Source organism: Podarcis filfolensis (assembly GCF_964270895.1).
Source record: "Podarcis filfolensis genome assembly, chromosome: 1".
In the NCBI taxonomy this organism is placed as follows: domain Eukaryota; kingdom Metazoa; phylum Chordata; class Lepidosauria; order Squamata; family Lacertidae; genus Podarcis; species Podarcis filfolensis.
In genome coordinates this window covers 44,652,335-44,678,206 of record NC_139604.1, presented here as the reverse complement: position 1 = coordinate 44,678,206, position 25,872 = coordinate 44,652,335, and the positions used below count along the sequence as shown (strand labels likewise).

General features: G+C 39.9%; 1 protein-coding gene across 20 annotated transcripts in view; it reads left to right on the top strand.

Moving 5' to 3' along the window:
- KALRN (kalirin RhoGEF kinase) overlaps positions 1–25,872 on the top strand; it is a 512,792-nt gene that overhangs the window by 329,757 nt on the left and 157,163 nt on the right. For all 20 annotated transcript variants that reach the window (XR_014541086.1, XM_083583660.1, XM_083583665.1 and 17 more), the window contains 5 exons: positions 321–512; positions 7,962–8,131; positions 13,333–13,507; positions 16,740–16,935; positions 18,737–18,903. Coding sequence is in view for 19 of the 20 variants with exons in the window: in XM_083583660.1 (XP_083439786.1) it covers positions 321–512; positions 7,962–8,131; positions 13,333–13,507; positions 16,740–16,935; positions 18,737–18,903 (900 nt within the window). In the remaining variant the exon portion in view is untranslated. The remainder of the gene's footprint in view (positions 1–320; positions 513–7,961; positions 8,132–13,332; positions 13,508–16,739; positions 16,936–18,736; positions 18,904–25,872) is intronic.

Sequence of the window (25,872 nt, the reverse complement as noted above, 5' to 3'; positions counted from 1 at the left end):
GCTTCTTACCCTACGTCATATTTGAAAGATTCCAGGGATCATGGAAATAAGTGAATGCTGAGCCTTTTTAATCTGTCAAACAAGCTAGCTCTGGAGAGGTTATGCGTTTCAAATGAGAAACTATTTCATGCCTATTTGGAGATTACTCTGTGTGGGTTTTTGCTAGCTCCTCTTGCAGAGAGCATCACTTGGAATAACTGCTGTCATTTTAAGATGCTGGTTTCTGTTCCTGCGTTTCGGAAGTGTAAATACTCATGCTAGAGCTTCAATTGCCACATTTGTGTGACTTGCACTTTGTTTCTTGCTCTGTTTCCTGGTAGAATACCTATACTAATGCAGACAAGCTACTGGAAGCAGCAGAGCAGTTGGCTCAAACCGGAGAGTGTGACCCTGAAGAGATCTACAAGGCAGCACGGCATCTGGAAGTGCGGATTCAGGACTTTGTCAGAAGAGTGGAGCAGAGGAAGCTTCTTTTGGACATGTCTGTATCCTTCCACACTCATACCAAAGAGGTAAGATGCTTACAGTGTGATCAGAGCTGCATTGAGGGGAGTGCGACCAGTTTGCCCGAGCCAAGAGGGTGCTGCAGGGGGCGCCGCAACAATGACTTAGAACAGAAAGCAAGAGACAGGGGAGCACAGAATTTTGCCATCACACAAGTGACTGCTGATATTTGACTGATGTTGCAAAGCCTGTAACACTCAAGAAAGTTTTAAGTTGCTTAAGCCATAATAGACTGAATGTGAAATGTACAGCATGAAAACTCAGAAAACATTGACAACTTGTATATCTTGCAAAAATGCCATATTTTCTCTCCTTTCATTTGTTTAATGTAAATCTAAGAAAAAGTGTTGCTGTTGTTGTTGTTGTTAATTCAGTTTATATAATGCCCTTTATCAAAAGAGCCCAGGGCAGTGTACAACATTAAAAACACAGAAGTGATAAAATGTTTTTAAAGCAAATTTACAGCAGTCTCATGAGAGGAGAGCAAGGTGACCAAGTTCATAATAATTAAATAGTAATAATGTACAATTTATACTAATTGCATTTGGTCTGAGCTCTTTTTAAAAGAATATCAGTTATAATCACAGGCATAACTGAGTAGAAGTGTTTCTTGAGGAATTTCATTATAATGAAGCATCTGTTTTACTATTTCTAGTAGCTTTCTAACTAAGAATTCAGATTATGATCAGAGATGGTTATACTTTCATACTATTTAAAATGGGCCCAAAATGCATGTTCCCATGTGTTTTTCAGTTGCTTGCTCAGAACGAGACTAAATGCTGTTTTAGTTCAAGTGAAAAATGTGCAAAGATAAGACACTCGAGCAGGAGACAGAGAGGACAGGGCGTTGAAATTGGAGGCCCCTGAGGGTGCAATTAAAGCATACTTCACATTTTTCCCCTTTCGACCAAAGGCTATTCAGCAATGTGTGCCTTTGGAAGATAAGTTTTATTCTGTGAGGAGAAAGGATTAATCTGAATCATTGTTTTTTCATGCACTGTAGCATCTGTGTGCCACAGCACTCTTGATCCATAAAGGCACCCGCAGGAGCTGAAGGCTTTGCCAGTATTAGCTGAATTATGTACTACAAACAAGTAATTTGTAATAAGCTGCTGCAGAGTTAGGGGAGCCTGAGCAAACAAACGTATTTGGTCACAGATAAGCTAGTGTAAAGGAAATGGTCTGCAGTGCATGGGTCTTTCTCTTCAGCATCTTGAATGGTATGAAGCACTTTTAGCTATGGATGGGACATGGAAGACAATGTGCATTCCTTTTATGAATCAAGTATCTCTTTATTGGTTTGGTTGGGTCTATCCACATATTCAGCTAGCCCATAACTTCATTGGTTTGGTTGGGTCTACCCACATATTCAGCTAGCCCATAACTTCTCATCACATGATGCAGTAATTGTTGTGTATGCACACATACACCACAGTTCTTAGGCACCCCAGAACTTAAGATTTGTCTGTTGTAAATTGCTTAATATTAAATAGTTTGTTGAGGAATATGTGTGGGCTCATAACTGCCATTTGGAAATGTACAGCTCTTCTTTACTGTTACTCTGGCAGGGTCTTGTCTCGCCTGAAGTGTGCTGCTTACTGTCTGGTGATTTTACTTTGTAGATCAGAGAGATAAGGAAGATACTGGGAAGGTAAAACTTAACCATCTGGTTAGCTAGTGTTTACCTGTTAGGTTCTTAATCTCTCTTGGGTAGGGGAAGTTGTCCAGAAAAAGGAACTTGTTCAAGGGAGTGAGGAGCTGGCTTTCAGTCACAGGAACCTAAGAATAATGTGAGAGTATAATTTATATCATTTGGAAGTTTCAAATGTTTGAGGGCAGGAGGAAAGGGTGGGAGACATACCCTTGTGATCTGAGACTCCTAGGCCATACACTTTTAGATTAATGCACTGAGCATGTTAAGGGAGAAAATTGTACAAAAAGAATACAACTAATATGGACTGCCCATAGGTTTCATGATTTTAATTCAGCCTGTCTAGAGCATAACATTTGCAAGCTATCCCAAAGGATAGTGCAGTGTTCTATGCATAAGCTATCCTACCCTTATTGATGTGTATAGTTTTTTTATATCTACTTTCCTTTATGTCAGCTGGTCTTTAGGCCTTTGGTGTAGAGATGATGCTGTAGAAATGGTGTTATTTCATCAAAGGCATCTAGATGGTGTTATTTTATCAAGTACAAAGTTGAAATTCTAAGCTTGTACAAAATAAGAAAAACTGGTTGATTCAGTGAGGTTTGGTAGGATGTTTTGTTTAACCTTTTAAAAAGTTTTTGCAGAATGGTTTAGAATTGTCACAAATGATTTACTTTTGAAATTCCAGGACAGTGGTGAGGAAATCACATAAAGCACAGGATTATGTCCTGTGTCATGTTTAGCTAATGAAAATACAAAGCAGAAGGAAAATACATAGATGCTGGAGAAATTACATCCTTTGACTAAGGATTTGTGGAATGTTTCAAAGCAGCAAAAAGAGTGGGAACTTCATGGTTCCTTCCAGACAGTCTAATAAATCACTTCCTTTTCAATGCAGGGTGCTGGAACTCTTAGAAGCACACATTCTGTTGTCAACTTATCACGGCTTAAAAATAAGCAGTAACTGTTGCCCTCTTCAGGCAGACTGATTCAGTGTTAAAACTGGCATGTGGGGTGGGTGGGTGGGTGTGCTGTGGGGGCAGGAGCACTAGCTCTGTCCCTCTGTCTCCATGCCAATTGCCTTCCATGGGTTGGAGGACAAACTTCTGTACCTTTTAGAACTTAGGGGTTCTAAAATGCATGGAAAGTCTCAATAAGTTCAGGATGCTCTTCACTTCAGCAGTTCCCGCCCCCAGCTCATAGAGGGTAACTGGAGTGGCAATAAGGGGGTGCAGCTAGGGTGATCATCCCTGAAGCCGCCCCCTGCCCCCTGTGTCCACACAGTATTAGATTTTCTGAAGAGGGCTTATATTAATGCTGATTGCTTTCATCCAGTTTGCTTCTGTAAAGTAAGCATGGAATTTGGCTTGCCCTTGACAATGTCTGCTCTTAATTACCTCCAGATTAATAATGACATAGAAATTAGAATATTATTTTAGATAGGAACATGTTTTTGTCAGTCATTCCAAAGCTACAGTTCATGAGCATCTGACTCCTCAGTAGCACAATTTAATATTATGGGATGGATGAACTCTGAATCCATCACACACATTTTTTTGGACCTTGGCATGCTAACTGATGCAAGCATAGCTGCCTTAAGCATATTTGCCTCGAGTAGAGGTTATATTTAGCTGTATCAATTTGGCGCATGAAAAAATCTGAAACATCAGATTATAAGCACTACAGTTTTTCCCTATGATGCAAGGACATCATTCTTGTACAGAAACATCAAAAGAGGCCTTACTTTAATGATGAATAGCTTTGAGTTGATATCTGTTTATTTCAAGAATGTATTAGCTTACATTGTGAGATGGATTCTTGTTTTGCCCAAGAACTGTCGGCTAGAGTGAAACCGTTTCCAGGGCAGGTCCAGAATCCTCTTGCAAGGTGTTGGAAAGCTTGAATCAGAGAATCTGACAGCAAGACTCGGGCTCCTTATTTTCTTTGCCAGTAGGGTGGCTGTGAAGGAGATATTTGTGTGGTCTTTTATTCTGTTAGTGCTACCCAGATAATGGTAGCTCATCAGCCTAGCAGAAGCAGATTTATTGCCAAAGCAGACAAGGGCCTGGCTAGCCTTATATACGGTAATTGTTGTCTTAGGCTTGGTTCCTCTTTCTGAGCAATTTATCATGCAAAATAGTTGCTTTGGAGATTCCTGTACTTGACCTCCCTTCTTCTGTCTTCCATCTTTTAGAACCTAACCCAAATCTGTGCACATAGCAGACAGAAATACTTCCCTTGGCTCTCTGGAGGGCTTTGTGCTGGAGAGGAATGCACTGGAAGCCACAGAATAGATAAGACAAAGTCTAAAGTGGCCCAGAAGACTGCACTAAGCCTCATCCCATATGCTACCAGGCCCCTCTGTGTTAAATAGGCAGTACTATTACTGCCTCCTCAGTTTACTTAAAGCCACTGAGTAGGTGCTGTGATGCCTAGTTCTACTTGCTCTTTTTGTACATAGACTGAATGCCATAATCTACTTTGATTCAATGCTTTTTAGACTTGAAACACTAGGTTCCATTCATGACATAATAATTCCAATCAACTCATCACTGTTGAATTGTTTACTTACAAATTTGGAGTATCCTTTACCTACTAAAAGTTGTCATGTCATTACACATAAACTATAGCTTAATGTAGCTGTACACTGAGCTGGTACACACCACTGCAAAGCTTGAATTTCACTACCCTCACTGTTCCTACAGCTGCTATGCTGTCAGAAGATTAGAACTAGAATCTACCTTGTCATTATATCCAAACCCTGGCTTGTGGTAACCATGGTTTGTTTTTTGCCTACTGTTTGTGGCTTGCTTGGGACATGAATGGGAATCCTGTGAATCGATCAAAAATCACATTTTGATTGAAATTGTTTCTGAAATAGTTTTAATCTTATTAACAGCACAGATTATTTGTAATGGGGTTTTGCAGGCATAACTTAAAACCAGGGGACTAAAACCTTCTGAGTCAATGAAGATGTACAGTTTAATAGTTTTTAAATATGCAAATCCTTGTTGTAAAAGGTCATGCACTAGGAATAAACACTGTTAATGTAGATTCTGATGCTATCTTGACCTGATTTGTTTGAGTATATTGCAAATGCATAAGAGTTCAGCTTGCATCATCTGTAGTAGTACTTTAGATGTATATCACATGAAAATAACTAGCTGAGAGCAAATCTTAGTCTTTGCACTGAATTTATCATTTTCCTTTCTCAAACTTGTTTTCCTCTTCCTCCATTCTAGGACTAACATGACTTCTATAATGTATCACCATTACTTCAGTGCTGTTTTTCACTGTGGTATACAAATTGAGTCCTTAATTCTACTGTATGATAGCCAGATGTGTAATCTACATCTCCAAAGTTTCTTACCACATATTTATACGTTAATATCCGATATGTACAACCCCATACACCCGTGGGAAGAAATATCAGTAGCTGTGGGATTTTCCCCTACATTTACCATGAATATTTCATTTATTTATTTTATTACATGTGTAGAACACTCCTCATTTAAAAACAAAATAAATCACTGGTTTACAGTACAGGGGTACCTCGGGTTAAGAACTTAATTCGTTCTGAAACTGTTCTTAACCTGAGGTACCACTTTAGCTAATGGGGCCTCCCGCTGCCACCGCACAGCTGCATGCTTTCTGTTCTCATCCTGAAACAAAGTTCTTAACCCGAGGTACTATTTCTGGGTTAGCGGAGTCTGTAACCTGAAGCGTCTGTAACCCGAGGTACCACTGTACAAATAAATATAATAAATATAATAAAATAATATTATATCAATACAATATTACAAATATGAAAACCCAATAGTACAGTACATAATCAAAGCAGAAAATATGAAACCACATGCAGAAGGTATGTACATCCACAGAAGGGGGGTGCATCACTAAAATTTTATTTTGCAACTTTATGATGCTTTTCAATTATGGCAAGCCACTCTGTAAGTGATACTTGCTTGAAAAGCAGGGCTAAAAAAGAATGAATGACTGAATGAATGAATGGATAGAGAGAAAATAAAGCTCCTGAATGAATAGCCAATCTGATTTGAAGTGGAAATTATTTTTATTGAGGGGAACCTTTATAAGGTCTCTCTTGATACAATTTTTGCATTGTTTCCTCAAAGAACAGCCCCATATGTTTTAGGTAGCTTTTGTGCAGGCTGTGAGAGTTAAGGGCTGCCTATCATTTTTCACATACCTCATCATAAGGATGAACAGCTTTCTGTATACTAAACAATTTGGACAAATAACTAGTTAGCTTTGAATTATTGAATCAATCTGGACTCTGTTGGAGAGAAAAATAAACTTCATTATTTAATTTCCTCAAGGGCAATGGGATAGTAGGGTAGAATTGTAATCAATACATTTATTATGTTTGGCGGGGGGAGGAATCTTCACACATCAGATTTATGCTGCACGTTTCAAAATGACTTTGGCAAAAGCGTGGCTGACATGGCTACAAAGAATGTTACAGACTCTTTAGGACAGCAATTTCCAAATGGTTTTTTGATTGCCACACTGGCTACAGTAGGTTTTGGGGAAGTGCATTACAAAAGACTAAGGGGCAAATGGTGCTATATGCATACGTATATGTGGCATGAAGTCCTGAAGGTTGTTTTTTAAAAGCAGAGAGGGACGTGGGTGGCCCTGTGGGTTAAACCACAGAGCCTAGGAATTGCCGATCAGAAGGTCGGCAGTTCGGATCACCGCGACGGGGTAAGCTCCCATTGCTCAGTCCCTGCTCCTGGCAACCTAGCAGTTCGAAAGCACGGCGAAGTGCAAGTAGATAAATAGGTACCGCTCCAGCGGGAAGGTAACGGCGTTTCCGTGCGCTGCTCTGGTTCGCCAGAAGTGGCTTAGTCATGCTGGCCACATGATCCGGAAGCTGTACTCTGGCTCCCTCGGCCAATAAAGCGAGATGAGCACTGCAACCCCAGAGTTGGCCACGACTGGACCTAATGGTCAGGGGTCCTTTTACCTTTAATGAGGGAAAAGGTTGGCCCTGCCCATTGCATCCCAATTATCTTGCCAAACTCTGCAGGAACTTGGGCCCTCCTCTAAGTTCTGCTGCGGTGGGGTGGGCACAGCACCGCCTGAAGCAGGTGCTTCACCCCCTAAGCATAGGCAAGCCAGCTCTGATTGAAGGAGTAACATTCTCCTTCATAGGTTGATCATGTAATGTGTATCACATTCAGGTAAGATATGCTAATGAGACATATATTCCGCTCTTGAAGTTGGAGGAGTGAATTTATTATTTTATGGTATCAATATTTAGAAGATTGATCATAAGCTAAGCTTCTGCACAAAGAAAACAGTAAATCGCTGAAAGTTAACTACAAAGATTTTGGCATCTGCTTTTCTTCATTATACCTTAATATTCCATACATTTCAGAATATGATATGCTCACAGTCTATATGAGAACTGGAATCTAGTATTCATACAGGTGGGTGGGGTATTATATACCTACCAGTATTTTAACATTTTGATTATCTTCTTGATAAAAGGACAGTAAATTACAGCCCATTCCATATGTGCTCATACTGTGCATTCATTTTAATATGAGATTTCAGATTACTTCGTCTAATATATTGGTTGTTCAATACATGTAATTTTCAGTGTCCTTTAGCATCTGACATGGTGTGCTTTGTAGTACACTGATTAATACTCTTTGAGCTGGCTTTAGAGGATTAAAGGGTTAAAACTCAATCTCTTCCTTTTTCTTCCCCCCGCTTCCCTCCCCCCACTCCATTTGTGTTCCTTTTGTCCTTCCATTTGTGTTCCTTTCCTCCTTTACAGCTGTGGACATGGATGGAAGACCTGCAGAAGGAGCTCTTGGAAGATGTTTGTGCTGACTCAGTGGATGCTGTTCAAGAACTCATTAAGCAGTTCCAGCAGCAGCAAACAGCTACCCTCGATGCAACCCTCAATGTAATCAAAGAAGGTGAAGATCTAATCCAGCAGCTCAGGTAAGTTCATCACACTGCATCAGAAACACAATGAACAGAGGCAGGATAACTTAGAATTTAATGTGAGAATTAATCACTGCCCTGCTACGATTCAGAATATTTTATTTTATTGAAACTGCAAGGAATGATTTGTAGAGACTGGTAAAAATAGTCTTAAATCACTTTGAGCCACTGTAATGGATGAGAAGAACTGTAGATAAGGTAAAGTGAGTATGATTAAATGGTTACTGTATAAATATTTTTGAAGTAGATATTTACAGAATATTGTTAAACTGTTATGAAGTGAGACCTGGTGATTTATTTGCTTACTCCTGCTAGGCAGTGTCTGCCAGCTACTGAGCAAAACGCGTAGATTCAAATAACACTGAATGCAATATTTTACTTCCTGCAGGAGTTTTGTGTTTGCTTGTGGAGTATTCGTATCATCACATAGTGCCTGCTACTGGCAACAGAGTGTCTGCTGTTATCATCATGGTTGTGTGTTGTGCCCCATGAGGTGTTTTAACTCTCTGAATTTTAGTTTTGATGGATGTTTTAGTTTATATCGGTCTGGTTGGTTTGATTTTATGTTTTACTTTCTTTTTGTCTGTTTAAGTAGTATATTGCCCTGAGAACCCCAGCTATAGCATCACCAGCTATAGCATCACCTAGAGAACTCAGGTTAAGAGGTGATGGATGAATGAAAATAATAAAATAAATAATAAATTATGGTGTGACTCGGCCTGTATTCAGACAGTACTTGTTTCCATTTTCATGACATTTCCTTTCCTGATAATTTATGTGTTTCATGTGATCTTTCATAGATATGTAAAAGCCACTCCTAGAAATCAAGCAGAATCTAGTGGAAGTTTAGTGCTAATTTTCATGATAATTGCTTCCAGAAAAAATTCCGTTTGCAACTCTGTTAACCTGGAGAACGAGAGAAGTGTTTGTACTGTAATTTTCCTGTGGTTTTCATACATTGTGCCACTGCCATTCATGTGATAAAATTTGGGTATTCCAGCATACACTGCTTTCTCACCATTTTCATGGCTGAGTCATGGGGGCACAGAAGTGCACATGTGCATAAAGGGTGGCAGTATGGTTGATGGTGTCCACTCTTGTACCACAGCATGCCCACTGTTGTGAATTGAACTTAGCATAACTTCTACCATGTGTAATGCAAGTCAACCCTTATTCGATTTTAATTAACACAGTGCAGTAACAGAGGCAGTCTCCAGCAATCACCCTCCCACCATTCAATTTACTTTTTTGCTTTCTAAGAAGTGGATCCACCTTTCCTCATGAGGAGTATGTAGTCATCTGACTGCAAGTTCTGACTGGCCAAAGGCTCCTTGTTATATCCCTGCCTCTATAAGGCAGGAAATTTATAATATGTCTTTAATGGCTGAGTACTTGAATTAATTAACATATAATGCTTTAATGAGATCACACTTTGTGCCAGAGCCAATGTCTTTCAGACATTCTCTTTCATATAACAGGGACCTGTTCAATTACCTCTCAGGCTGTTCAGCGCTCTTCTTCAGTTCCATGCCACTGATTCCCAAGATTGCTCCAAACTCATGGATGCTTACAGGAGGAGCACTTCTTCAGCCTTAGATGAAACCTACCCTTGCCTCCTTTCCCCATCTCACTGCTTCTCAGCCATATTTGCTATTTTTCTCTTTTGGAGTAGTCAGGACCTTGTGGGAAGCACAAAACTGTGTCATCCCAAAAGGAAACCCCCCCTCCTACTTTTAAACTTCATTGGGACAGGTTTCTATGAATCCAGGGTGGAATTCGATGCAGCCAGGATAAGCCTCAGCTGAAGGTTAGTTGGACCATCCGAGCAGTAAGCAGAGACAGATTAATCTGTCTCTGGTTAACTGCCTGAAATACCATTGCGTCCCACATGTGCACTGTGACTCTGTACTGTTAAGTCACAGTGAAAATCCAGGGAGCTGCTTCTGTTCTCTCCTTTTCGGGACAGGTATTTATTGTGTTTCCACCCTCCTTGATTCCTCCCCTCTACTTTTCATATTTCTCAGATCTTGTTTACCTACATCAGCCTTCACCAACATCTGACCTCCAGATGTTTTGGACTGCAGCTCCCCTCCGCACAGCTGTGCTGGCTGGGGCTGATGAAAGCTGTAGCCCAGAACCAGGTTGCCAAAGGCTATCACAAGATCTGTAATGTTGCTATTTGCACGTGAACTTTCCCCCTTCCTGGTGTTTTTGGCTAACCCACTGCATTTCTGAATACCCATCCTAAATTTCCATATAAGGAAATGCTCTGCCTTTTAGACTCTCTGTCACTATCTATTTACTAGCAGCTAAGCTTATAGTCCAGGCAGTGTAGGTTTGTGTGGCCTCATGCTGAATCAATCTCCTTTATCCTTCTGTATTGCTGAATACTGGCGGGCCATGTCGCAAAGCCATTATACTTTCTGCCTGCCATTTTGTGCAAATAAACTTCTCCCCCCCTCCCCAATTTGGATTGGTATTTAATTTTTGTTGTTGTTGTTGTTGTTTAGTCGTTTAGTCGTGTCCGACTCTTCGTGACCCCATGGACCAGAGCACGCCAGGCACTTCTGTCTTCCACTGCCTCCCGCAGTTTGGTCAGACTCATGTTTGTAGCTTCGAAGACACTATCCAACCATCTCGTCCTCTGTCGTCCCCTTCTTCTTGTGCCCTCAATCTTTCCCAACATCAGGGTCTTTTCCAGGGAGTCTTCTCTTCTCATGAGGTGGCCAAAGTATTGGAGCCTCAGCTTCACGATCTGTCCTTCCAGTGAGCACTCAGGGCTGATTTCCTTAAGAATGGATAGGTTTGATCTTCTTGCAGTCCATGGGACTCTCAAGAGTCTCCTCCAGCACCATAATTCAAAAGCATCAATTCTTCGACGATCAGCCTTCTTTATGGTCCAGCTCTCACTTCCATACATCACTACTGGGAAAACCATAGCTTTTACTATACGGACCTTTGTTGGCAAGGTGAAAGCATCTTAAAAAGTAGAGACATCACCTTGCCAACAAAGGTATTTAATTAGTTTTGCCAATTTCCTCCAAATAAGCAAAACAACGTTGGTATTTGCAGAGTAATTGTGTCCATTGCAACAACATCTGTGGAGAGTAATTGTCCGCAGCAAAGGTGCCCAATGTGATAGATATATGTCATCATGTGTGCGTGATATGAGTTCACATGTATGTATAGATGCTTGAGTTTTTTTCTCGTTTTGTTCTATTTTAATATCACTGCTATTTAACGTTTTTTATTGGTTGCAGAAATCTATAAATATTTAATAAATGAATTAAATTGAAAGGGAGGTCAGTTTCTCACTTTTGATATTGCAATCAGTGGACAGGAGAACACTAATGACTGTCAGCACCACCCCAAATGTCCCTTGCAACTGGGCATGAAGGTGGGAGAAGACAAACTATCTTTTCACAAATCATGTGACCCTATCACTAAAAATAGCTGAAATACACTTTTTCAGCTTGTAACTGGGACCCCCACAAAATATTAGCACATCTGCTTAGATCTAATGTGATATATTATTAGCAGTGGTATGGCAACTGTTTGCCCTTAGCATTGATCAGCTGGTCAGAAATCATGCCATTGCCCTTGATCCATGCATTAGTGAAACATGGTTAAAAAACCCAAAAAAACTACTTGAAATTTGCTCTCACATTCCTACCACTAAGGTATAAATTGGTTCTATTGGTCCTAAGTGTCCTCTTCTGCTGGGGCTACAGGCCCACAGTGGAAGTGGTAACAAATACCAGAACCTCTTGCAATCCAGGGTAAAGCAAGGCAAAGCAAGGCAAATCAGGACCTTGGGCAGCTCCCACTGGTCCCTGCTGAGTCTCAGCAGATATTTTCCTGAAACCCTAAAAAGACTGGCAGAACTTAATATTCCAGTGGCACAACTCCCCCAGGGGAGCTGTTTGCAATATTTAATGGGCCTACAGCCTGTTCTGCAATTGCATGCTCCTGCATGGTGGTGAGAGTAGGAGAGGCTGTGTGGGAATCATCCTTAGACTCTGAGAATAATGGAAGAGCCATGTCCTCAGGCCAAGGAAGTGTAGAATTGAGTGCAGAGGGATCCTCCTCAAGTCAGAGTCTTCCTTTGGTCAAAACTGGGATCCTGAGGCAGGGGACATAACACCAGGACAAGACCATGCAGATAAGAGTTCTGAGTGTCCATGGGTCCCATTAAATTCTATAGAGCTATTAGCAATGCTTTGCAGGAAGAAGAACAATCTACTTTGCCCCATACAAAATTAACATCAGCAGGGGCAGACTTGGCCTGCTCAACACACTCCATTTGTGTTCCTTAGTGGTACTCCTACAAACAGTTGTAACAAAATAGATGGTGCTATGCTTCTCCCCTCCCCTCAGATGAATACAGATTTAATGGTGGAAAGTAAGATCTCTCACACACATCTCTTTGCATTTATAAATATATACACATACATACATACAGCTGCCAATATTTTTTTTTTGGGGGGGGGGTGTTGAGTTCATAATAAAACCTGATACCATAGGATAAGTGCATACCTTCTTATTCTGGTGGTGATTTAAAAAAAAAATAGTTTTGCTTATCATAGTATTAAAAAATGGCAATGTTTGTTGAAGTAATAATTTAATTCACTCTACTTTGAGATATATTTTGAAATTATTCAGGTTTTGTTGTTTTTTGAGCTCCCTGTTGTGACCACATGATAAAGCTTCTGGGTTTTTTAAAAAGTAGGAAATAATGAGAAATATCAAGTCCCTGCATATTAATATACAGTTTATTCTGATGCAATCTAAAAATAGGCAGATACTTGAATGAATTCAGCAAATAGTGTTGTGCACAGCATGCTAGTAGAAGCAGTATTGGTGGGAGAATTGGGCTCACTTGAAATAAAATCAAGGACTATTACTAGACAGAGTCTTCAAGAAACTTTATGCACCATTCACTCCCTTCTCCTTTCTCTCCAACTCCTTGTTGGTGCACAGAGGTCATAATGTCACCAGATATGAAAGGATGCATACAATTCACTGTGTAATGCAGGCATTCTGTAATGCAGCCATTCAGCAACTGAACGAGGTGAATCCTGGATAAAACTTCCTCCAACCTTTTCCAGCTATTTTTAGAGCTGAGAATGTTTAATATTCTTTCTTATTACCTTTTTCAACACTGCATTTTTAACCATTCATCTTTGACTTTACCACAGGGATTCAGCAGTCTCTAACAATAAAACGCCACACAATAGTTCCATCAGCCACATTGAATCTGTCCTCCAGCAGCTTGATGAAGCCCAAGTACAGATGGAAGAGCTCTTTCATGAGAGAAAGATTAAGCTAGACATTTTCCTTCAGCTCCGAATTTTTGAACAGTACACCATTGAGGTAAGGGTTGCACTGAATACTCTGAAACGGAAGAGCCTTTGAGGAAAATTGGGGTGGGAAGAGATGGACGATCAATTTTTTGTTTGTTTTATGATAATGTTTGAAAGTCAATTCCTAGCCTTATATGCATTTATTCAATGCGACCAGAATGTATACTCTGTAGTTTAGCATAGACAGCTCAAGGAGGTGAGCAGAGGTGGATGCTCTTTCAGGAGAGCATTACCTAACCTTGGTGCCACAACAGAAACGTCCCTTGTGCCCATCTGTTATCTGTCTCATGGTGAAAGGGCACAGAGCAGGCCCTCCAGTACTGACCTCAACATTCATGGGGACAGCTGTGGATACAAATCAAAACAGAAAGTTGACTTTCAGAGTAATACTGAAAATTACTAGACCTCAAGTAGGGAAAATAATCTCAGAAATAAAGGAAAGAACCCAAACCGAATATATATATAATGGGCCTAGTTTTGGCAGTTTGCAGTTTAAGAGGGAATTTGTATGTTCAGGTGATAGGACTATACAGTATTAACAAATATTATTGGCAGGGAAGAATAACATGTGCAGGAAAAGAATTTATTATTATTATTATTATTCTGAAAATGTTTATCCTTGAAATTACTGAAATAAGCCCCATGGAATCAGGACCCTGTGGGAGCAAGACTACTCTACTCGCTTCCCTGCTACGGAAATACTCCTCATGAATCTCAGCATGAATCTTAGAGCAGCTGTTCTTCATACAATTAATTTAACCCAACATTTGAACTGTGAAGCATTTAAGGAGGTTTTAAATATATATATATATATATAGATATATATATTCATTTATCATTGCCATTAAAGAATGATTTGATTTCAATAGGAACAGAATTTGAGTGGGCACAAGGGTGCTATGTTTCATGCTGGCTGTACGGTACTCAATCAGGATGCATGTGTGTACTCTGCCTTGTCTGTGTCAGGAGAGACATTTAAAAAAGGAAGGAAGAAAAGGAAGACTTTTATGGCAACGGTACTGTCAGTAACATGCCTCCTGTGAGAGCCTGAATTCTTTTTCCTGCAACTCAAGCTGTTTCTCCATTATTATTACTATTATTTATTTATTAAATTTGCATACCACCCTCCATCCAAACATCACAGGGCAGTTCACAACATAAAAATACAATATAAAAATGAGAACATAAAATACCTTAAAAAACAAGAACAGAAACAAACAGGGGGGGATGGAAGATCTGTAAAAGCAGCCTTCTGAAATCCCATCTCTATGAATTTCTGCCCCAGGTTTAGTGATGCTGATTGAAAGCAGCACTCACGCATTTGCTGTCTACTGTTATTCTGACTTGCATTTCCAAGAACTGTAAATTGTCAATGCTCACATGACATAGCAAGTCGAACTACAGCTTACTGGGACAGAAAGAACGTGTGGGCTCCTGGAGAGTTTGCAGCTGCTTTGTTGTTCCCTAGGCTTTTTTTTTTACTATTGCACTTCACTGTCATGGCCCTCACTACCAGATGAAGAACTTGAACTCACAGGTCACTTTCTTCCAAAGACTTTAATGGTTAAATCAGAGGAGTACATAAGCGAGGCAGTGTTCCATGTTGCAGTAGATGTACAAGAGGATTAGCTCCAACAAGCGACATGCCCCCTGCACGTTTGGGTGGGCACAGCACTAAGTGCAACAAACAGCAGGGTCTTGAGGCTGGAGAAGCAAAGAGGCACTCCTCCAGGTGGATTCAGCTTGCAAGTTCTGTCTATGCTGGCACTCAGCATCTGATTTACCCTCCGTAGCCTCCTTCTCTGAAGGAACCTCATCACTGATAGGAGGAGGTGCCACAACAGGAGGGATCTGACATGGGGTGCCCAGTGGCTCTGGAGCAGAACACTTCTCTGCTAATCTGCCAGGACTCTCCCCTGGATCTTACTCTCCATCCTCCGCATTACCAGCTGCTTCTGGATTCTGACACTCCTTGGAGTCCTCCTTCTCACTAATACCTTCCTCAGGGTTGTCCAGCTCTCTGAGCTTCTCCCATTCTTCCTCAGGATCAGACCACCATGACACATCTGTAGGACTCAGGTCATGGGCTGAGCTATGTCCTTAGTGTGTTTTCTGTACCTGGACTCGTGCTGAAGCTCTTTCCCTACTAACCACAAAGAACAGCCAATAACAAACCTTGGCTACAACACATGGTTAGAGGAGTGAATTTGTTGTTGCTGTAGATTGTTGTTGCTTGCTCCATTCGTCATCGCTTCCCTCCTCCAACTTACCCTTCCCTTTTACTCCAAGCAAATGTGTACAATAACCCTAGAAACTCCACCAGTGCTCACCAATCAGATACCACTATCCACATGGTGAGAAACAATGAATTCATAAAACAAGAATAGGCCAGGGTTAGCCAACATGGTGCCCTCTCGATTTTGCTGGACTCCAGCTCCCATCAGCCCCAGCCAGCATGTCTAATGATCAGGGATGATGTGAGGTAGAATCCAACAATGTTGGGGAGAACACCATACTGGCTACCCCTGCTGTAGTGTCTCCACTTCATCAGCCCCATTTATTACTTTAGAAATATTTATAAACCACTTAATTAAAGAGCTCTCTAAGCAGTGCACATAATAAAATTATAAAGCAGCTAAAATCTACAACCCTATTATATACACACACAAAAAAAAAATTATTATCATTCCATTAAAACCTTGGATAATATAATTAGGCTGCAATCCCCTATGTCCACTTATGTGAAGGTAAGCTTCTCGCAAAATAGAATTATCCTAAGGAAGATCCATTTATCTTTTCTGTGAATGGCTCTGAGACCTCCAGGTATAGGGCGGTATATAAATTCAATAAATAATAATATTAATAAAATAATAATTTATTCTCATAGGCAGCTAAATTGTACTGATTTTGTGATGTTTGAAAATACCCAATTTGGGCAATTTCTTCAATTACCCACAACTTCCAGTCCAATCTTACCTCTAAGATTCTGGTATAATAAATATTACATCATTTTGCTTTATGCAATATCATAAACATTATATATATTTTATGCACTTCTGAAAAACATGTCTTGCTTCCAAATACCATTGTATCTTATATAATAACCAGTTAAATCTGCTGGGCTGTGAAATATAGACTGTAATAACAGAAAAGAACAAAGCAGTTTTAGATTATTTTTCTCAGTAACCATGTTTTTGATGGCTTATAATGCTTATTCTGTATTGCTTGTTTTTACTTTGAAGGTAACAGCTGAGTTAGATGCCTGGAATGAGGACTTGCTAAGGCAAATGAATGATTTCAATACTGAGGACCTGACCCTGGCAGAGCAGCGCCTGCAGAGACACACAGAGCGGAAGCTGGCAATGAACAACATGACCTTTGAGGTCATCCAGCAAGGGCAAGATTTGCACCAGTACATCATGGAAGTCCAAGCTTCAGGCAAGTGACATACATTTATTTGTACTTTCCAGTTTTATCCCTTAAGGCTCATGTTAGCATGCTTTCACATCTACAAGAGGTATTCTTGAGGAAATAAAACAACCAAGAGAAATTAAGTGAAGCCTAGCACTATTCGAGTACACACAAACACTGAAGCTGGGTAAAGTTCAAATCAGAAAGATGTTTCTGCTGTTCCATACCTGCCCTGTTTCCATGGGATTTGTGCTTGGGAGTAATACAGAGAGCTTATGCAGTTTATACTTCAGCCCAGTTAGTTAATTCTAAACTAACTAACAGCCCAGTTAGTTACACAATGGAGGTAAGGGAATGTTCCTGCCTATCTAGGGGATCTTTTTTCACTTACAACTTCTCCAGCTGCTTAAAGTGCTAGCAGAGGCAATATGAAACATAGCCATCTTGGGAGATGTGGTCTTGTAAACCTGCGGTATTGAAAACTGCATGGAAGTGAAAATCAGTAGAAAATCTGGGCCCAAACAAAATAACATCTTCATTACTAAATAAGATAGAATGGCTCTTGAACTTCACATTCAGGGCATGGTAATCTATCCTCCCCTTTGGGAGGAAGGTTCTTTTTAAATGCCAGATACAGCACACATTTGTTATAATTAGCCTGCATATGGTGTTGTGTCCTCAGGACTTTTCCTGCATTTAGTATGCTTGACTTCGCTACATGTCTTTGATCTGGCTGCATTCACAATTTTCAATCACACACACGGCTGGTGTATTTCTGATTGTGATAACTCATCAGTGGCAATCAGTAACGGGCCTAGGATATCAAAGGGCAGCTGGCTCCCCTGTGATGAATGATTTGGCCTTTCTGTCTTGCCACATGTCGAACAGTTTTAAGCCACATATACGATGACAAAACTGGGATTTCTTAAAATGCTGGTATTAACAGAATTACTTTTTCTGTTGCTTTGAATGTATTGTCTTAGGTAAAATAGTGATTCATTAATGTTTTTGCTGGGTGGATTTATTTCCCTAAATCACAGGGAAATTTTAACTGGGTTTGAATGTAGAACCTTTCTATATACTATGCTTTTTATGGTCCTTTACTTGGAGTCTGGATCCTAAGAAAACTTTTGGGAGCATGTGGTGGGCAGAGTGTATCTCCTCTTGACTGCAAACCAAGACTCTTGTCCTTAGCATTGAACAAAGCAACACATAAATGGTCACATTGAACCCACGAGCCTGAGTTCAGAACATAAAAAAGGTTAATTTTTCTTTGGCTCTGTCTCTTTCTTTTCTGCTATGTGGTGTGAAAGAGAAGTATAATCTTCTCTTATAATGTGTGCCAAAATCAAAAGGATATTTACTGTGAATTTCAGTAATTCTGTGCTCTCTCTTTCTAATAAAATCAGTGGTGTACAAGAGACAGAAAGGGCTTTTTCTTCACCTTAATTTTAAAAAGTAATCCGTATTCTTTAGTTAAACATTGCATCCCTAAAAGGCTGAGAGCAATTACTCACTGCAAAACTGTTGCTTCAGACGGCCATGGGGAAGAGAAGCTGCAGCTGGAAGAATAACATTTTGGTAGCTACACAACACATTTCCTATCCAGACACCAGCTGCAGATACGTTAGATTTGAGCAACTAGCAAACTGATTTCTTGGTGCTTCACAAGGCATCTGTAAATGTGAATGGGTTTATCTACAATAAATTACCAACAGAAAAGTTCAGATGGTTGTTACAAGTCACAGCACTTTTCCAGGCTACTACCTTTTTCCTTTTGTTAGGAGCAGGTCCACTGTTCCATCTGAGGAAATTTTTTTCATTACAGGCATTGAATTGATCTGTGAAAAAGACATTGATCTAGCAACACAAGTGCAAGAACTGCTGGAATTTCTTCATGAGAAGCAACATGAGCTGGAGCTCAATGCTGATCAGACGCACAAGCGGCTGGAGCAGTGCCTTCAGCTCCGACACTTGCAGGCAGAGGTCAAGCAGGTCAGAGCTTTTCACCATTGTCATTAGTCTGTTTTTTTTGTTGGCTTAAATGTTTCTGGAAGACATGCTGAGCTGCGACATATTGAAAGTGTTAAACTCCCTAGGTGGTATTTAGCTTAGTTTTTTCTCAAAAACAACATGAATTGGCAGCTTCCACATATATTTTATTTGAAAAAACTTTTGTTGCTCATTCTATAGGATCTCCACTAGAAAGTAATATCTTGATCTGCAGATGTTGCATGCATAGTTATGTTTCTGATGTAAGCATGGACTTTGATATCTAATACAGAGGCTGAGACCATGAGAAAGTTTAGTTTTCAAAAGCAGGTATCTAGACCTCTTTTTGTGTAGGACATATTAAATTGTGCAGTAGACAGTACCACGGGTAACAGCTCAAGTACCCAAAGGAATCTTGAATTGGATCAGGGCATTGGTATTTTGTGTTGCTCATGGTCCTCTTCTGTCCAGCTTTCCATCATTCAACAGCTTGATATGGGTGACAGACCTGATTGAAGCCCTTCATGCTTGGAAAATTAAGTCTAAAGCTCCTCAATCCATCTAACTGCTTTTGTAAACCAACCTTAAATTTATCACTGTGGACAATGGCACTTGAGCCCCTCCCTTTCAGCTTTACATACTTTCTTCCTTATTGTCATTTTGATAAGAAATATTTGGGATGGACTTCTGACGCTGCCGCCATGGCGAACTGCAGATCCCACGATAGCGGACACCAGCCATGCAGTAAATTAAGGATAATCTGGGAGTAATTATCCTTGCAAGCCCCGCCCCCAGGGTTGGGGGTGGAGCTTTCACTCGCGGATTGCCCAATAACTGCCTCTCGCTCTGATGGAATGCGGGGCAGGGACACAGAGTGCATAGCACTGCACGTATTGGAAACCTCCCAACGCGGTCGCCAAGAGCGGAGGTACTTCTGTTTCTTTTAAGATGGATCTGAATTTGGACTTAAGAAACAGATGTGCTCTGGATGAAGGAGAAAAATAACCTGCTAAATGAATCAGCCAATGAGTGTCAATGTTTTGATCTGGAGAGGCCTCTCGTCGTAATTAGATTGCTATGTAAGTGAAGGGGAAGCCTTTGTTCTCTTTTTACATTATATTTGCTTTGCTATGATTCAGCAAGCCTTCTCTGAAGAAGAATTAATTAATTAATTACTAATGGAATAAAATTACTAATGGATTACAACTATATATGGAATGCAAGAGGGATTCAACAAGAACTATAATTTTCTTTACGGAGTACTGGAAAGAATAGACTGTGTGAAATGCTGTGATGATTTGTGACATTGCCTACTAAAGAGGGCTCTAACTCTGATTTATTATGGTTTTGGTGAGACACCAACTTGTTAGTAGATTGGAAAGGATTAAAGGAGATAAAAGCTGGAAGTAAACCAGGAGTCACGGCCGGATGCTGGAATACTTTCGGTTTTAGAAAGGCAAAATGGAAGCTGTGGTGTAATGAGAATTAAGTTCTCTCGGGAGGGGCAATGTTGAAGAGGATTGATTGACTACAACATGAAGGAAAAGAAGAATGTAAACAAATATTTCACACAGAAAACTGCAAGAATTAAATTCCCTTTGCAAGTTAATGGATATGGATTTGCTAAATACGAATGAAAATCATCACACCAGTGGCTGTTAAAATAAAGGATCAAGATTGGAATTGTTGTATTTGGACTAATTAAGAGAATTGGCGCAGGACCAAGGAATAACATCAACTCCTGATAGCCAGAACATGGGATTGTATTAATGTGGCCTCCATTGGATTGTTATTAATAAAAAAAATAATTATTATTATTTATATAAAAAAGAAATATTTGAGGATGCTTAGTATGGACACTTTCAAGATGGAGCAAGCTTGTTTTCTACTTCTCTGGAGGGTAGGACCCAAACCAATGGATTCAAGTTATAAGAAAGGAGATTCCAACTAAACATCAGGAATAACTTTCTGAAGTAAAGTGCTGTTCATCAGCAGAACAGACTCCCATTAGAGGTGGACTCTCCTCCATTGGAGGTTTTTAAGCAGAGGTTGGATGGCCATTTGTCATGTATGATTTGGTTGAGATTCCTGCATTGCAGGGGGTCGGACTAGGTGAACCTTGGGGTCCCTTCCTGTGATGGGATGTTGAGCTGCTTGTGCGTAAAGTTCCTAGTCCCTCAGTGTTTGGCTAAGTCCACAAACCACTGTCTGTAACGGAGCGCCATAAGCATGGCTCCGTCAGTCGCTGGCAGAATCCGACAGTGGGCGTTTACGGAATTTCTTCCAGCATAACAGCTCCTTAACGGAAACACGTCTTCTGGACTCTCTACGTGACAATTTCCGGCGAGGAGTGGGTGTCCCTATAGGAGGTCCTGAAACCTCCTCGCTGTTCTCGCTGGAATTGTCTCTGAGCCATTCTTCTGACTCGCTTTCCCTTGGAGCTCTTTCTCGCCCCCTGCTGGTTCCCTCCTCCGCTGATAAGTCTCTCTCAACCTCTGGGAGCCCCTCCACCACCTGTTCTTCCGATGACAGTTCCCTGACACTTCCAATTCTATGATTCTATAGTGCACTTTTCTGAGAAACCATTTCATTGTTTTTAAAGCATACACATTATTTGGTTGAGATGCATTGTTCCGTTCTGCCCAGTAGGATATGTTCTCTTCTTATTATGAGCAAAGTTGTCCTAGTGGAACAAGTATTCAGAAAGTATTTTCAGTGAGGTAAAGTACTGAACACAGTTGCTGTGAAACTGCAAATATTCATACAAATGTTAATAACCCATAGCATTCTCTGATACACAGAAATGGAACATTTTGTTACTGGTAATAAAAAAAAAAGATTGTTGAGAACTAGACACATGTTACTGTAGAGTGGGGAGCTGGAAGAAGCCAGATTGCTGGGTGTGTGTGTGTGTGTGTGTTTGAAGTAGGTTTCTTTCATTACTTAGCAAACATAACCAGAAAAATGTCTAGAGTTTGTTTCTGGAAATAGGACAGCACTGTCCATATGACAGAATGGATTTTATTTTGTCACATGCTGCCTTGAGTGCCTCCTATTGAAGCAAAAAAGTAGTATATAAATGTGTTTAAAATTATTAATAAAATAAATATATATGAGGCTGCTTGTGTGGGCCAATGGATGTGGAAAATTTGAAGTATCAGGTAAATTGGCAAGATCCACTGATCCATGAATCGTCCAGCAGCCATAAAGTGGTTGTGTGGTTGCTTCACTCAAGTTCCACTTGGTTTCCGTTTGCTATGCACCACTGCCCAGCCTCATACTTCATAGCTTTCTCAACAAGCTAGTGTGATCATGTGCTCCCAAGCAGTATAAATTCTAGAAGACAATGTGAGAACGCTAAAATATCAGGTTTTACTCTATAAAGTGATTTTCAAGCTATCAGCAAATGGTGTTGGTTGTTGGAGGTGTTCAAAACACATCAGAAAATCAGAGGCACTGTGGACAGGGCTTCCAGTAATCAACCAAAGGGGCTCCTCTATTATCTGCACTTTTTCTCCCCATGGTCTTATCACTAGTCAGGAGCGCTGCAAAATTTCTTAAACTTCAGGCAATTTTAAAAATTTTAAAAGTGGTTCAGTTGTTGCGGTTTCTAGTGCTTCAAATGCTGAAAGGATTTGTAAGGCCTAAACTTCCATTTTGCTGGCTCTTGCTGCCAATCAGAGACAGTTGTTGAAACTGCCCCTGATGTATCATGACCTTGGCTGGCAACTAAGAGGAGACGGGGAAGCAGAGGAATAGAAACATTTACACCCTTGTAACATATTGACAACTAACAGCCTTTTTTGTAACACTGGAGTAATATGATTAGTGTAATACAATCACCTGTTGAAAATGTTTTCACATTTAAAACTATGTTGAAGCTTCCAGACTGTCTTCAGGGGCAGCTCCACATGGAAGACATTACAGTGGTCATAAGACTCTTAGGGAAATCTATGGCACTTGTTTGTATCTGTAACTCATTCTGAACCTTTCCCTTTCTGATTTTAATTCTTATTCTTGCTTGGAAAACTATCTATATACCAATATATATTATCTGCCTTAAAATATTCCCTCAAAATTTCATTTTAAAGGAATTATTGCTTTAAAAGATGCAGAATGAGTCATGCTATTTCCATAGTGTGCTCCAACCATCTACAAACTTGGGCAGAGTAATCTAAAGCCCAAACAAAGTGTGCATGGATTTAGGAGTGAACTTTCAAACTGTTTCAAAAGAGATGTTAACAGCTGTGGTTCATTAGAGTTTCTTTAGAGTTTCTTTAACGTTATTGGGAAGCCTTTCTCACTCCAATGCTTTACAGCAAGCCCATGGTGAAAACACATTTTATTTGTTCAGCTGAATACTTTAAAAGTCAATTGATTATTAACCTGTGAATTATTACAGCTATAGCTTTCCCTGGAAAGAGCTGGGTTTAAATATATCACTGCCCTGTCATAAAGCGGCTGGATTTGGCTTCCTGTGGGATGAGTCATAATCAAAATCACTTAGTGAAATTGGAATTTATATTGATTTTGGCCTGTTGTTCGTTTCCAGTCTAGATCCAAATGGGTTTCCCTTTTACTTTAGAGCATCTGAGACGATGAATGGTCTCAAATCCATTACCAAATTGCCCTTGCTCTTAGGATTAGAGGAAGAGTGGACTGCCACCAACCAATACCTGGTGCTTACTCAACTCAACTTTTGCTGATACAGTAGAAAGTCTGGAGAGCTCTAGAATGCCTACATGTGGTTGCATTTTAACATAATGGTGCTTGGAAATATCTGAAATTGTTTTTTCCCCTTCCCTTTCTCTTTAGGAAAGTTTTCTGTTTTCAACAGTACATGCCATTGGCTTGGATGTTAAGGCAATGAGTTGAAACTTTGAGTAACTGGATATAAAGGATGTGTAATGTGCATGGGGGCTGACTCTCTCTGTAGAATACTTAATAAAATAGGTGGCTGGTTTTTCACATTCTCTTATGCTAAGGCAGAGAGAGATAATTAAGGGTGTGCCTTCTACCATTATCTACCATATCATCTAGTTGTTTGTTTCTCCAAACTGTCCTGCCCAGTAGTTTTCCACTTTCTTCAAACGAAAGACTTTGCTTGGGCTGCCACCAAATATGTCTGTTCCCCCCAACCCCCCACACAGCTACTTCTGACTATTCCCAGTTCTGTCCCTTTATAGCATCTTTGACTGCTTAGTCTTTCATCTGCAAACCAGATCAAAAACAGAGGTCTAAGAATACCATGACATGAAAGATTACAGTACAAAACTGAGGTGTCAAAAATTTAGTGCTTCCTAGAATGTCAGATCAGGGAATAGAGATTCAGCCTGGTTCTGTCAATGAGCCTGGATGCCCAGATTTCAGCAGTGGCAAGTAGTGGTTTTGCATAGCTGAGACTGGTGCACCTTTGAAATTCCTGCCTAGTCTTCTCTAGGGGGTTAGTCAGCCATTAGGCAAATACCTTTTTTTTTTTTTAAAGGCCTTTAACCTGTTGATGTTTTACTTCGGGTTTATTTCTCATCTTTACAATTTTTATGTGTTCTCGTTATTTTTATCTTACTATTACTGGTTGTTCTTTAAAAAACTGATTTATTTTATTTTTGTTATGATTGTTGTTAGCCACCTTGGATGCTATATGTAGAAAACTGAAATATAAACTGAAATGATGATGATGATGATGATGATGATGATGATGATATTGATATTGATAAAGTTTTTTGTCTAAAATTATTTTCCACCATAAGTTCCAGGGAGGCATTCTTCTAATATGTAGCTATTTCAGTAGAAATGAGGACCAAACTATGTGTGATGTTTATCACATAGTTTGCCCAAGAGTGTAAACTTCTTCCTGCACAAAGTGCTATAATGGATGGCCAAATCCATATCAGGACCTTGCATATCAGATCCCTTTGCTGTCCACCATGGTCTCAGTCTGAATGAGGGGTCCCACATCTGCAATACCCATTTTTTGGGGTTTTCAATTTGTCTCAGTCAGAACGTCCCCCCATATAAATTGTTGGTGTAGGGCAGGCAGGGCTTATACAGATTAAGATTGCAGTGAGGGAAGCAAAGAGTTAAAGGGTTTGATCAGACTCCCACACTGGCAATTTATGAAAGCAAAAGCTTGAACTCAAGGGCAAAGTATGTCATAAGCATCATGTGTAGTTTGGCCCTTCATGTGTCATAAGTATCATGTGTAGTTTGGCCCTGATATTGGTGCAGAGAAAGTCAGAATTAAAACCAGTTATTGCAGCAAGAGCAATTACGATTCTTGAAAACTTGCTTGTATTGAAATTGTTCCGTCTGCAGGAGCTGACTTGACTCTGAGCATTCCACAGCATTATTCTGCTTTTTCATCAAAAAGAAAATTATTTAGTGCTTTTCTATGGGTCTTCAGGCGCCACTTAAATCTGGAGATATTTAATGTCTCCAAAAATTGATAAAATCTTCAATCTGGATGAAATGTCTGCCTAAAGGTTACTGCCTTTGTTAGTTTGTCTGTGCATTTAGAGATAATAGGCATATCTGTTACTTCATTGAAAGTGGTGATCAGAGAAGTGTCTGGGGAATGCATTAATCCATATACATAGTTTCTTGTTAAAAGCATGTTAACACCATAGGAGCCTGTGCCAGCTAACAAGCATTTTGTGTAATGCAGATACATATTATTTATGCATATAAATGCTGATTTCCAGCCACATCCCAAGATCCAAATTTATGAGGTTAATACTAAAAGGGCTTTTGAAGTCATTGCTTTGTTACTTATTATTTGCGGTGTATTTAAGGATGAGTTAACAAATCAGTTTTGGTTTCTCTCAGGTTCTTATTTTTCCAATTGTAAGTTCAGCTAGCATTTTCTTTAAAAGTCTGAATGCAAATTGATAACATATCTGTGCATTTTTCTCCTAATATAAACATTTTTGTTTATATTGGTGCTTCACCGTATTATTAATGCTTATTATTAAA